This window comes from Nipponia nippon, unplaced genomic scaffold (assembly GCF_047370975.1).
Source record: "Nipponia nippon isolate SJK-2023a ecotype South Korea unplaced genomic scaffold, ASM4737097v1 scaffold_3, whole genome shotgun sequence".
In the NCBI taxonomy this organism is placed as follows: Eukaryota; Metazoa; Chordata; class Aves; order Pelecaniformes; family Threskiornithidae; genus Nipponia; species Nipponia nippon.
The window spans coordinates 57,919,268-57,931,922 of NW_028262347.1; the positions used below are offsets into that span (position 1 = coordinate 57,919,268).

Consider the following 12,655-nt stretch of genomic DNA (forward strand, 5'->3'; position numbering starts at 1 on the left):
CCCATCTCCCCAAACCAACCCAGACCCCTTCCAGCACCCCAACACCCCAAACCTCCCAGAGCTGAATCCTCCAGCACCATCTCTGGGGCAGCCATGCTGCTGAGAGAAGCCCAGCGCCAGCAGCTCTCATGAGAAGCCAGCACTGGGGGAAAGTGGGGAACGTGCTGGCAGCTGAGGTGGGGTGGGGGGCTGCCTGCGTCCCCTCCCCGCCGTCCCCGACCGACCGTATTCTGGCTCTGAGGAGTGCTTGGCTCCACCTTCCGCCCTTCCCTCCCCCGGTGCTAAGCAGCAAAGCCAGCTAGAGACATCCAGCTGGGGTATTAGTAAAAACCAAGCCTCCCTCTAGGAATGGCACTCGCCTGAGAGCCTCCCCGCGCCGCGCGCCCCGACGCCGCCGGGGCTGGGAGGGAGAACAGGGGGGCTATTGGGATACAAATCACAGCCCTCGCAGGAGCTGCCCAGCACACCGGCCAGCAACGTAAGTTTTCCTACCTGAGCTCACTCGCACGCGCGCACACGTTTGCTCACGCTTTTTCCCCCCTACTTTCTCTTACTTTTATCGATTTCCCCAGTGAGGGTCCGTGTTGCCCTCTGAAACTGCAGGGATAGCAGCCCTTGCTCTGCGTTGGCTCTTTTTCAGCTAAGCCAGAGGCATGCTTTTCTATCACTTCTTTTTTTCTTTTTTGATTTCTTTATTCTTTTTTTTATTTCTGGATTTGGGGATAGAGATGCCTTTATTTTTAGAGTGTTTCTTTCTCCAAGGGGGGAACTGCTGCACGGCAGCAGTGACTTTTAGAGGTGAATGCAGACAGAAGGAGAGAGGAGCGTGTGGGGCAGGCAACCCAAAGCCTTGGCTTGTCTCAAAGTTAAACTTGTTTTGTGTTTGTATCTCTCTCTCTCTATATGAATGTGAATATGTATATGCATACATACACATAGACAGGCATGTGTGTGGGGATGCAATGTATTTTAAGTCTTTGGTTTATGAGCTGTGAGGGGAGGGTGAGGGATGGAGTGTCCTCGCAGAGGCACTTCCCCACAGTTGGGATCAGGGTCTCCGGGTGCAGATTCGGGGCCCGGGCTGGTTCCCTGCCCGGTGGTGCTGCCCGCTCAGCTTCCCTGGTAGCCGGGCTATAAGTCCCTTCTGGTTTATCAATACGGTGCCAGCGCTCCCCCTCCCACACCTCCCCCTGGGCACCGTGCTGGTGTTTCACTGCACGTCTTCAAAAGAAAGGGGCACTTCCCCACACAAGTTTTGTGGCTGTCCCCCCATCCCGCTCCCCGTGGGCAGCTGCGCCCAGGCAGGATGGTCAATGTCTCTCTCCTTTCAGGTTCCCAACCCACCTTATCCCTCTTGCTGCAGGCCACTCCACCCATGTCAGCTCCAGACGATTGCAGATATATGGAGCAATATTGCAATTAATCAGGGGCCCCGACCCATCCCCACCCCCATTGATCACGGGTTTTGCGGTGTGCATGGCAATTGCTTTGCTTGCGCTTTTATCGAGCGGCCCCTGTCTCCTAGTCAGCTCTTCAGAGACCTTGGAGTCCCTTCCAGGTTTGGTGGTTGCTTCTCCTCTTCTCTCTTCACCCCCCCTTTTTCCTTTCTTTCCTTTGTTTTTGTCTTCCTCCCTCCCCTCCCCAGTGTGAAGAAGGACACCAAGAAGGAAGAGAGAGAGGGCTTGAGAGCAACAATGGCTGATGACCAAGACCTTTCGGAGGTGGAGATGAGCCCGGTGGGCTCTGAAGACCACCACTGCCTCTCGCCAGGACCCTCCATGGTGTCGGACAACTCCCCGCACCTCGCCGGTTCTGGGAGCGGGGAGATGGGGAAGGTCAAGAAGGAACAGCAAGACTCGGAGGCAGACGACGACAAGTTCCCAGTGTGCATCCGCGAGGCAGTCAGCCAGGTGCTGAGCGGCTATGACTGGACCCTGGTACCCATGCCTGTCCGGGTCAATGGAAGTAACAAGAGCAAACCCCACGTCAAGCGGCCCATGAACGCCTTCATGGTCTGGGCACAGGCTGCCCGGAGGAAATTGGCTGACCAGTACCCGCACCTCCACAATGCCGAGCTCAGTAAGACCTTGGGGAAGCTCTGGAGGTAAGAGCGGGTGGGCGGAGGGGGAGCGCGAGGGCTGAGGTCTGGAGGTGTCTTGGAGAGGACTGTGTAGTCAGGTGGAAACTTATCAGGATGGAAGGGGTGTCCCTTGAGGGGACTTCCTTCCCTGCGGGGAGCCCCCTCGCAGGAGGCACGGTTGGCAACTGGGGCAAGAGTGGTGATTGGATGTAGTGAAGGCTTCCTCAGCAGAGCTCACCTCCATCCTGGGCAGCAGCCCTTTCCATGTGTTTCCCACTAACTTCCCCTGTTGTTCCCGACCAGGACAATCTCGACCTGGTCCTCTCCTGCCTGACTGCCAGGGGAGATTTTGTTTTCTTGGCTCAGCCTCTCTGTTGGGCCAAGTTGTGCACTAGCAGGAACTGGGCTGAGCCCCATCCAACTTGACTCACTGGTGGCTGCCTCAAGCCTGTTTGAACTTGAGTCTCAATGCCAACAGGGGTTATTTTCTGCACAGTGCCACAGAGCAAGCAGAAAACCAAGTTACGGCCAAGGAGGGAGGTCAGGGAGGGGAGCCAGGTGGTTGGAGCCCCGCACTCATCCTTCCCAGGACGGTCCCAGTTTTGGCAGGCCATGCAGGTGCAGCGAGATGGACAAGAAGAGACCCCAATAGAAAGGGGGGGCTGAGGCTTAGCAGAAAAGAAGAGACTTGCAACAGCCCAGCCTTAGCAGGCTGTCTTGCAACATGCTGGCTCAAACCAGCCCCATCTCCCTTTGCACCCAGAGAGATGCCCTCCCTTCTCGCTGGCACACACATGCTCATCCTTCTGGCCCCACCAGTTTGTTGTGCCCATTTTCATTCTGGCTTTGTGCAGATCCCTGGGTCCTTTACGTACCCTCCCCAACCCTCTCCTCCTTCCTCCAGCAGACCGACAGGCTGCCCCAGTCGATTGCAGCTGGTCCATGGGTGTGCAGAGAGCCATCATGCCCAAGCCAAGCGTGTCAGGCTGGCCGTGCCACTTCTTTCCCATCTGACGGTCTCTGCCGATAACCCCCTCCACTTGCTATAAACACTTTTTGCCACAAGTCCCCAGCACTGTTCCCCCCCTCACCTTGCACCAACCAGTGCAAACCAAGGCTCATGCAAACGGGCCTCTCATTCTCTGTCCTGCCCGGATGGCATTTTGTGGAGGAAGCGCTCAACCTTGGGTGGGCCAAGAGACATTTTTCCAAGCAGAAGCAAAACACACCCCATCCAACAGCTGATGCCCAGGTCTCCTCCTGGCTTCACACCTCCTTGCTTGCAAGGAACTGAGCCCTCAGGCATTAGCTTCTCCCTCTGCTACGTCAGCCCATTTACCCCAACCCGTCAGTGTCCAGTGTAACCCCAGCAAAGGGATTTCTTTGGGAAGTGGAAGGCAGGGCGTGATTGCGGATATCTCATCTGATGCTCTTTCCTGCTTTGTTCCCTGCTGACTTCCTTTCCCTTCTCCACGGCACTTGCTCCCGCCTGGGGCTCTGCTGCCAGCCTTTGGACTGTGAAGCTGTGCTGGAAGGGGTGTGTGTGGAGGGTGAACCCACCTTTTTTGTTCCCAAAGTGTTATTTCAAGGTATCTTTCCTTTATTGCAAAATATTGTCAGATTTTAGAGCAGTGGCCTCCCTCCGGACACTGCAGTTCTCTTGAAAGTATAGCAGAGCAGTGAAACCCTCCATAGGTATTTCATTCAGAGCACAGGGAGACACAGCCCGCAGCCCGTGGCCACATTCATGCACCTGACTGCCTCCCTGCTCCCAGGGCACGGCTCCTACCGCTGGCCGCATGGGACTCGGAGCAGGGGGATGCTGCCACCAACCAAGGTCCCTGCGTGTTTCTTAGGGCACCGTGTGGCCAGGGAGCGTGGGTCAGGCAGAGAAGCTTGCGGGATCGGGCCTGGGATTGTTGCATGCTGCTGGGTTTGCCACCTGGCTGCTTTGCTTGAACACGTCTCCGAGCGTCCCTAGTGCAGGCTGTGGCTCTCTGAGCCATGTCAGCCCCTACGGGGACCGTACAGCAGAGTAAGCTGGGTTTTCGGTGCAGTTGGTGTCTGGCCTGGGTAGGACCACGTGCGTGTGTCCTTCTGTGAGGCTGGGGGGAAATATCAGCCCACAAAACTCCAGGGAAGGTGGCCCAAAGGTTACCAGGAGAGTAGCACCAAGCCTTGCCTTCCGGCCACGGTACGGTTGGGTCTTCCTCCACTGAGGTTCCCACTGCCCTCATCTACGCTGTCCCCAAGGTATAGCTCCTATGTGTCGGTACAACTGCGAGCAGCCGGGTTTTGCTCTGGACGGCTTAGTCTGAAACATGTGACGAGGGTCCCTGCAAAGGGCCCTAGCTGTTCGTGTATCCCCACCCTTACAAGGTGGCCACCCAAACCCTACAGCCAACATTGCTAGTCACTTTAGAAAATGTGGGTGACTTACATTTCCATGTGGGCTGCTCTGAGCTTATACAGGTAAAGGGCACATTAGGCAGAGATAAGCACTGGTGAGTGCGGAGACTGCCTGCAAACCACCATTAAGGCAAGCGTGTCCCCAGAGATCGGTGCTGGGTGGGGACAGCAGAGGCTGGGAAATCTTAAAAGGCAGTTAGCAGATTGAGCGATAACCCTAGTGCCGTCCCATGTGCTCCTCTGCAAAATGGGCTGCAATGGCCCGGGCTTTTTTTTTTTTTTTTTTAAGGCCGGCATTTGCTCCAGCTCTGTGCCACTGCTATGTCCTCCACGGGCCCCAGCCCTCGCTGGGAAGGGCTGCAGCACATGGCCCGATGGCCACGCTACCCGCCTGGCCCCAAGTGTGATGCCAGGGAGCTTATGGTCCCATCCACCTCCCTGTCTGTACCCACTTAGAGTGCGTGAGGGGTGCAGTTGACCAACAAAATGTACTAAAAAAGAAGGGAAGGTTTCTGTGCTTGACAGTCATGAAATCTCGCCTTGGCTGCTTTCCTTCCCCCGGGGTGGGACAGGGAGCAGCTCTGAAATGGAGGCTGGCTGCTGAAAATGTCGGCATGACTCCCAGCCAAAATGCCAGCCAGCACCACCTCCGGGGCCGAAAACAAGCAAGGCACGGGAAGAAGGGAAAGAAGGCTTGGTAGGGAGGAGCGAGGGGACCCGATGGAGGCATCTTTGCATGGGGGTGGCAGCACCCAGGGAATAGGGTCATGCCCACAAAATCTGGGGCTGTGGACATGTAGGAGAGCCCGCCGGCTGCTTTCTGCTCCCAGCCAGCCCTTGCCTTGCGTCAGCCCCAATGCTCAACCTCATCACCGCACTGATTCATCGGCAGCTGAGCCCCAGCACAGGGTCAGGCCTCTGGCCACCGAGCCAGTCACCTGGCATGCAGCGCAGTCCAGTGCCAGGTGGCAGAAGGGGAGGCTGCAAGAGGTGGGCGGAAAGATTTGAGTCCTTCTTTCTCCTCCCGGAGCGGGGTGCTGGATGCTTGCCCCTCTCCCCTCGGCTCAGGGGTGCGCATTCGGTGTCGGGGAGGGTGGCGAGGGCTCGGTTAAGCCTCATGAAGGGCTTTGCTCTGTGATCCATAACTTCTCTGCCCGTGCGAGATTCCTTTGCCTGGGGACCGTGGGGGGCAGGAGGGGGAGGGCAGGAAGCAAGTGAAATCCAAATCCCCCCAAATCTCCTGGCCTTTGCCTGCTCGCACCAGTTTCACTTTGCTAAAGCCGATTTGAGCTCTGATCCCAGTGGGAGGGAGGAGGGAGCAGGCAGCCTTGGAAAGGAGAAGGCAAAGACACGGGGAGTGGGACTTGTCGCTGTCCTGCTGGTGGCACTGCCCATGGGCTGCTGTCAACGGGAGAGGAGGTGAGGCACTCGGGCATAGCTCAGAGGGCAGGGATCTGACTCCTCCATAGCCTCAAGCAGCTCTGGTTCACGCCATCCACGAGACAGATCTGGGAGGCTGAGCTTTGGTCTCCATGGCAGGCTCTGCTCTGAGCTCACCGTGCGGTCTTCCCTGCCTGTCCAGCCTACAGCCCTCTCGCTCTGAGAGGTGCCCACATAGAAAGAGGCCTTTCATTCCCAACTACAGCATCTTATTAGCTTTAGCACCATCTGGGCTGGGAGTGCAGGAACACCGGAGCCTGGCTGCCTTGTAGTGAAGTGGCCTAGGTTGCAAGGCTGCAGATTTTGCCTCTATGCTCCATCTCCCGTGGAGACGGGGTGTCCTGCAAGGATAAGGTTTTGCCAAGGCAAGGTCACCTCCCAGTCCACGATGCCTATGAGGGTTGGCCATGATGTCCCTTTGGACCCCTTGGAGGGCCGTCTGGAGCAGTGCAGGCTGAGGGATTAGAGCCCTCCAGGATGCACGAGCGTGGTATATGGTGGCGGGAGGGAGACAGGAAAGCTGGTGTTGGATTCACGGTGGCTCAGTTGCTTTAATCTCCGGGATTAAGGCAGTGGAGGAATGTGGTGTGCAGCCGTGACCTGCTCAGGCTGCCTGGAGTGAACCCAGGCGAGCACTGTAACGGGCTCCAGCCCGTGCCACACACCTTCTGGCTGCCAGCCGAGGGGATGCACAAGGAGCGAGGGGACAGGGGGTGCTTAGGAACCAACCCATTACTTGCTGGCGACCTCTTTGATCCCCTGCCAGATTTATCTGTGTGCTCCTTGAGCCATGCCTCCTCTTTGTCCTCAGTTTTTCAGGCCAGTTCAGGCCTTTGTATCTTCCTCAATGCTTACAGCTTAACAGAATCAGTCACATTTTAGTGCTAAGGGCTTCAGGGGTACCAAGCTGATGGCACAGCCCCATCCCCAGGTAGTTCTTTTGTTGGGGAGAAACAGGCGTGGACATCTCATAAATGGAATATTTTTTGCCGTTTGCAAGCCCTGCCATTTCTAACGGCTGTTGGAGTTGCAAGTCACGGGAAGACACGTCCCTTCTGAGAGCACTAGTTTCTGGTTGGAAGCAGGAAGACCTTGAGTCACAAGAATATTTGAGGGGAAAAATCATAAAATGAAACCCAAGTGCTTCCAGCTGAGACACTGCTAAAGGCTTGAGCAATGAGGTTGATCTCATCTTCAAGTGCTCTGAGCCATCCTGCCTGCACATTTCACCATTTTCCTCAGAGAGCCTATATTAACTAGAGCAGCCCATGATCTGGCAGGAATACAGAGAAGGAACTTACAATTCTGCAGTGCCTTTCATCCAGAGACCAAAGCGCATCTATTTCTACAAGGCTAGCAATGTAGCAGCTAAATTTTTTACAACTACTTGCCTAAGTTCAAGAAGGGCTGGTCCTTTGTGCTTCAGCCTTTTGCATTATCAATGTCTAAGGTGAGCAGGAGCTCCAGGAATAGCAGAACGCGCTGTTTCCCCCCCTTCAAAATTTTCTTTAATTCCCTTCTAGGATATTGCAAGATGCTTAAAGGCCCAGCAAGCTCCATGCAGCAACATGGGTACTGCGGAGCCAACAGCAATTGCTGCCATTTGTGCTCAGTAGAGCCTCAAACTTGGAACAGAGCCTACGGAAGGGTGGGAAGTTAAACTGGAATAAATACAGTCTGGGGAAGAGCAAGAGACATGCGGGAGGCAGCACTACAGGTAGCAAGGGTGTGCCGCACTGCCTTAGTCCGAAGGATGATCCCAACTGCCCTTAATTTGCCCAAAGTCTTTGAAAGCAGCTTGTCCAGCCTTATTTTACATGGCTGTGAAAGGCTGCGCTTTGCCTTTGGGCAATGTAAGAGAGGGTGTTGAATTTACTGAGGTGAGAAGCATCACACAGCTGGGGAAGGGGGACCCAACACTGACACCAACCAGAGCCAGGGCTTGATAATTAACGAGGAGGAAAACATTGCTGTCTTCACTGAAACACTTCCAAGCTCTCCCTCATTGTTCTGGGAAATATCCTCAATGGGGCAACACCCTGGTATCTGGATTTACAACACTGTGTCTCACGATGCTGTGTATAGGTGGTTTTTTTTCTGATGTACCTGCCCCCCTCCTTCCCCTCTTCTCTTCTTTACTGCCTTGGCCTCTGCAGGCTGTTGAACGAAAGTGACAAGCGGCCCTTTATCGAAGAGGCGGAGCGGCTGAGGATGCAGCACAAGAAGGACCATCCCGATTACAAGTACCAGCCCCGCCGCCGGAAAAACGGCAAGGCCACACAGGGCGAGGCCGAAGGCCAGGTGGAGGGGGAGGCTGGTGGGGCTGCTGCTATCCAAGCCCACTACAAGAACGCCCACCTGGATCACAGGCATCCCGGCGAAGGGTCACCCATGTCCGATGGGCACCCAGACCACTCCTCAGGTGAGTCCCAGGTCTCACTGAACCTACTCATAGGTTGCAGCCAACTTGGAGGCTCAAAAAACCCAAGTCATCATGGTGAAAGCCTTAGCGATGTGGCTCACACCTTGCTCGTGACCCAACAAACTCTGTTGGAGTCAGTGGTATAGGGATGTGCCCGAGTTTCACAGGCACTTGCATTCCTCTGGTCAGGCAGGGTATTGTTGCACCCTCCCTCTTTTTCCACAAGATGATATAAAAAGGTTTGGTTTTGGCTGGCTATTTCTCTCTCCCTCCACTGAAGTCTCCAGCTGGACCGTTGCTGGCCAACTGGGAGGAGTGGAGCTGGCGTGTGTATAAAGCCCAGGCATAAAGCGGTAACTCACCTCTTCTCTCTCTTTCCTCCTCAAAATGTTTTTCATGTTGTAGGTCAGAGCCACGGGCCCCCCACACCTCCTACCACCCCTAAGACCGAGCTGCAGGCAGGCAAAGCCGACTCCAAACGAGAAGGGCGTTCCCTGGGGGAAGGGGGAAAGCCACACATTGACTTTGGCAATGTGGACATCGGGGAGATCAGCCATGAAGTGATGTCCAACATGGAGACCTTCGATGTCAATGAGTTCGACCAATACCTGCCGCCCAACGGACACGCTGGCCACCCAGGCCATGTTGGGGGCTACGCAGCAGCGGCAGCTGCTGGCTACGGCCTCGGGAGCGCCCTCGCTGCAGCCAGCGGACACTCTGCCTGGATCTCCAAGCAGCACGGAGTCTCCTTGTCCACTGCCACCTCATCGGTCGTAGACTCCAAGGCCCAGGTGAAAACGGAGGGGTCTGCCCCTGGAGGTCATTACACCGAGCAGCCCTCCACCTCCCAAATAGCTTACACATCCCTGAGTCTGCCCCACTACGGTTCGGCCTTCCCCTCCATCTCCAGGCCCCAGTTTGACTACCCAGACCACCAGCCCTCGGGACCCTATTACAGCCATTCCAGCCAAGCCTCTGGCCTCTACTCTGCCTTCTCCTATATGGGACCTTCCCAACGTCCCCTTTACACTGCCATCTCTGACCCTGCACCCTCCGTGCCACAGTCCCATAGCCCCACACATTGGGAACAGCCTGTGTATACGACTCTCTCCAGACCGTAGGGAATGGGGAACAGTGACCGAAGCAGCGATGGAAAGGCTCCGAAGAATCAGCACAGGCAGAAGAGCCTCCGAACTCCGAGGTCACTCAGTGCCATACAGCGACCAGAACCCACTGAGTATACAGAAGTGCCTTTCTTGACCCCGGCTATCGCTGGCTCACCCGCCTAGAGGAAGGTTTTTCGTCCTTTCGCCCTTTACCAATTTCACGCAGGCCACGCGACTGGCTTGTGACGCCTTATTGGCCTTCTAGATGAGGAGGATTCTAGACATGGAGTGACTGGTCCGTGGTGGGTTTTGTTGTGCGCACCCTGGACTGTACCATGAGAGAGACTGTCCTTTCCTTCCCCTCCCCAAACTGCTCCAGGGAGTTAGCAAGTGTTTCCAACAGGCCACAAAGGCCAACACTTTGTCACCTGCTGCGGGTGAAGGGTGGTTGCTCAGCCTTGGTGAACATGTTATGGGAGGAGTAGTAGGGAGGACGGCACGGCCGGCTTCCTTGCCATCAGCGTCGTGCAGCAGTCCTGCCTAAGATTCACACATGCATGAATCTTGAACCCCACTGGAAGACCAACCTACGCTTGCTTCCCTGCTGATTTCCACAGCGGCATCCTAGCTTTTCTCCCCACTTCTTCTCTCCATCCTGTCTCTGTTTAATCCCACACTCTTTCCTGCATGGAGATTTTAAGGCTTGCCTGAACAACGTGTAGGACTCAGGAACCGCATTGTTGGTCTTAGCGTTACTCATATCATAGCCTGTGTGTGCATGCGTGTTCATGTATGGAGGCGTAGGAGAGGTGGGGAAGGACCAGTGAATCATTAAGGTGCTGTGGGTGAATCCTCCTTTCTTACAATTACTCTGTATTGTTCATTTTTGTCTGGCATTTCCGACATCTCAGTCCTTTCTAATCTCTTCAGTATCCCAAACCACCTCTGAGCAAACTTGGTCCTTGCTCTTCCATGTCTGACTGTGCTTGCCTGAAATGAAGAGGCACCGAGAAAGCTACTATGCACTTGCCAACACCCCAAGTTGATTCCAATACCCTCTTTGAATTTCCACTCCAAACTCAGGCTGACGGGGTGTGCATCCCCACTCATTTGTTCATCATGTCTTCCAGTCAGTCAACACCTCCCTCCTACCTACACTGAAGCTGGAAAGATACTCCTGCGGCTTTAAGCAAGGTAGATAACGCACCCAATCTTGGATGAGCGTAAAGAAAATAAGCCTATTTAGGTGCAAAAGAATTCGTTTTCCCCTTTGGGTTTCAAACTGGAAACAACCAGCTCTCGCAGTCAGATCAGCTTCCTTTTTTCAGCCCAACACCTGAGGACAGTCTGCTTACTTCTCCTTCGTCACCTCCAGGACTGGGGTGGTTTGGCATGCCAGGGAGTGAACTGGCACGAAAGTTGCTGCAGGAAAAGATGACTCCTGGCAATTGATCACAGAGACATGTTGTGGGACCTTCCAATGGATATTCCAGTCTAGAAAGATAAAATACTTGGACCAAACATGGACTGTGATGGGTGCCGCTGTTTCCCTCTGCTGATATGACTGTCAGATGCCTTTCCTGCCTCCCTTAGCTATGGATGACTTTCTCCTTGTGGTGTCTGAAAAGATCATGTAGAATGTTTGCTCCCTGTACACATGTAACCTCTTCCAGCCCTGCCCTCTTATTTATGCAAGTAGCACCTTCCTCCCCCACCTCCCTCTCCTCATTCTCTATGCTGTCCTAGCACCATTAACTCTGCATTAAACATATGGAATAATAAACTTAAAAGTTTCATTTTCATGTGCCTTGTTTTTTTGACTTCTTTCCTGAAAGTCTCTGGTTTTTCCCCCAGTAAGTGTATGATGAGTCACATCACCACCACCACACGGATCCTGTGCACAGCCTTCCTCTGCCTGTCATGAAGAGGACACAGACAGAACTCTGCCTGGCTTACCAGACTCCTTCACGGAGATGAGACTCATCTTCTGTTCACACCCCAGCTCCAGTCATTTCTTCAGTGAGAAGTGTAGTAACACTGATTTCTGGTCTTCAGCTAGGATTCAGCACGTGCAATTAAGAAAAGCGCTGTTTTGCATGTGCTTCACCCAAGAATTTCTTAGTGTGATTGTTAATGCTCTCCAGAATAGGAGTGTGGGGTTTCTCGTCTTGGTTCCTCATCACCAGGTGGCAGATGACGTACCTTCAAAAAAAAAAACTTCCCCACATACACAAACTTGTGTATTTGGGAAGCAACCATCAGTTTCTCTGTAGAAACTCACCCCCCCAGCCTCTTGCCTTCCACAAGCAACACACGCACTCACCACACAGAGTATATTCAAGAATAGATGCATACACCTTCTTACTTGTTGAAGAAGACATCCTGGGTGTAGTCAGGTCCTGGGAGGCTATCTGAAGATGTTTGGAAAGAAAATGTACAGCAGATATCAGTCTGCTTAAGAACATCTCTCAAGACCAATGGTAGCAAGGTAGGATTCCAGTTAACACAGAGACTCCACAACAATTACAAATCGATTCCAAGGGTTTCAATGCAGACGCATGCGATCGATCCAGTGAGTTTGTGTTCACTAAATGCTTTATGGGTGAGCAGAGTAAGCAGGACGTCTAGGAACCGTGGAACACGTTCAAAGCTTTTTAAAACTCACAGCGCTATTTGGATCAAGGCCTGTATAGGGCCAAGAGCATCAGCAGCAGAATGGCTTAATGGATCTAACAATGGTGATGCCAGCTAAAGAGCTCCATGCAAAATAGGACTGTGGCCATTCATTGGAGAGGAGAAATCTCTACCCCAAATTACAGGCTGTGGGAAGAGTCCAGAATGGAACTACTGTGCTGCTGAGCACGTCAGGTGCATGCGTGAGGAAGAAGGGAAGCCATGGTGGAGTTAGGGGTAGGAGAGCTGATCACAGGGGTGGGAGAGAGAAGGGACGTGGTGTGGAAGAACAGAAGAGCGGGAAAAGAAAGTTCTTAACCACACACAAGTACCTCCTCCAACTCTTCAAAAAGCAAATTAAGAAAGCAAGTAGGCTCTGCCCCAACCATCCTCTAGTGGAAGGGGATGCCTCCTCTCATCTAGGAGGGTCCTCACAACTAAAACAGGACTGAGAATACCGCTGGTAACACAGGGGTTAACCACTCCTTCTGCAGCCTAGCAGGAGCTGGCCGGGCATCCTTCCCT

General features: G+C 54.0%; 1 protein-coding gene across 1 annotated transcript; it reads left to right on the plus strand.

Annotated features, from left to right (window-relative positions):
- The first annotated feature begins 344 nt into the window (after positions 1-344).
- On the plus strand, positions 345-11,259 carry SOX10 (SRY-box transcription factor 10). Its single transcript, XM_009475194.2, has 4 exons — positions 345-478; positions 1,646-2,104; positions 8,086-8,351; positions 8,757-11,259. Exons 2-4 carry the CDS (start codon positions 1,695-1,697, stop codon positions 9,470-9,472), a joined length of 1,392 nt encoding a protein of 463 aa, XP_009473469.1. The 5' UTR covers positions 345-478; positions 1,646-1,694; the 3' UTR covers positions 9,473-11,259.
- Positions 11,260-12,655: the final 1,396 nt, after the last annotated feature.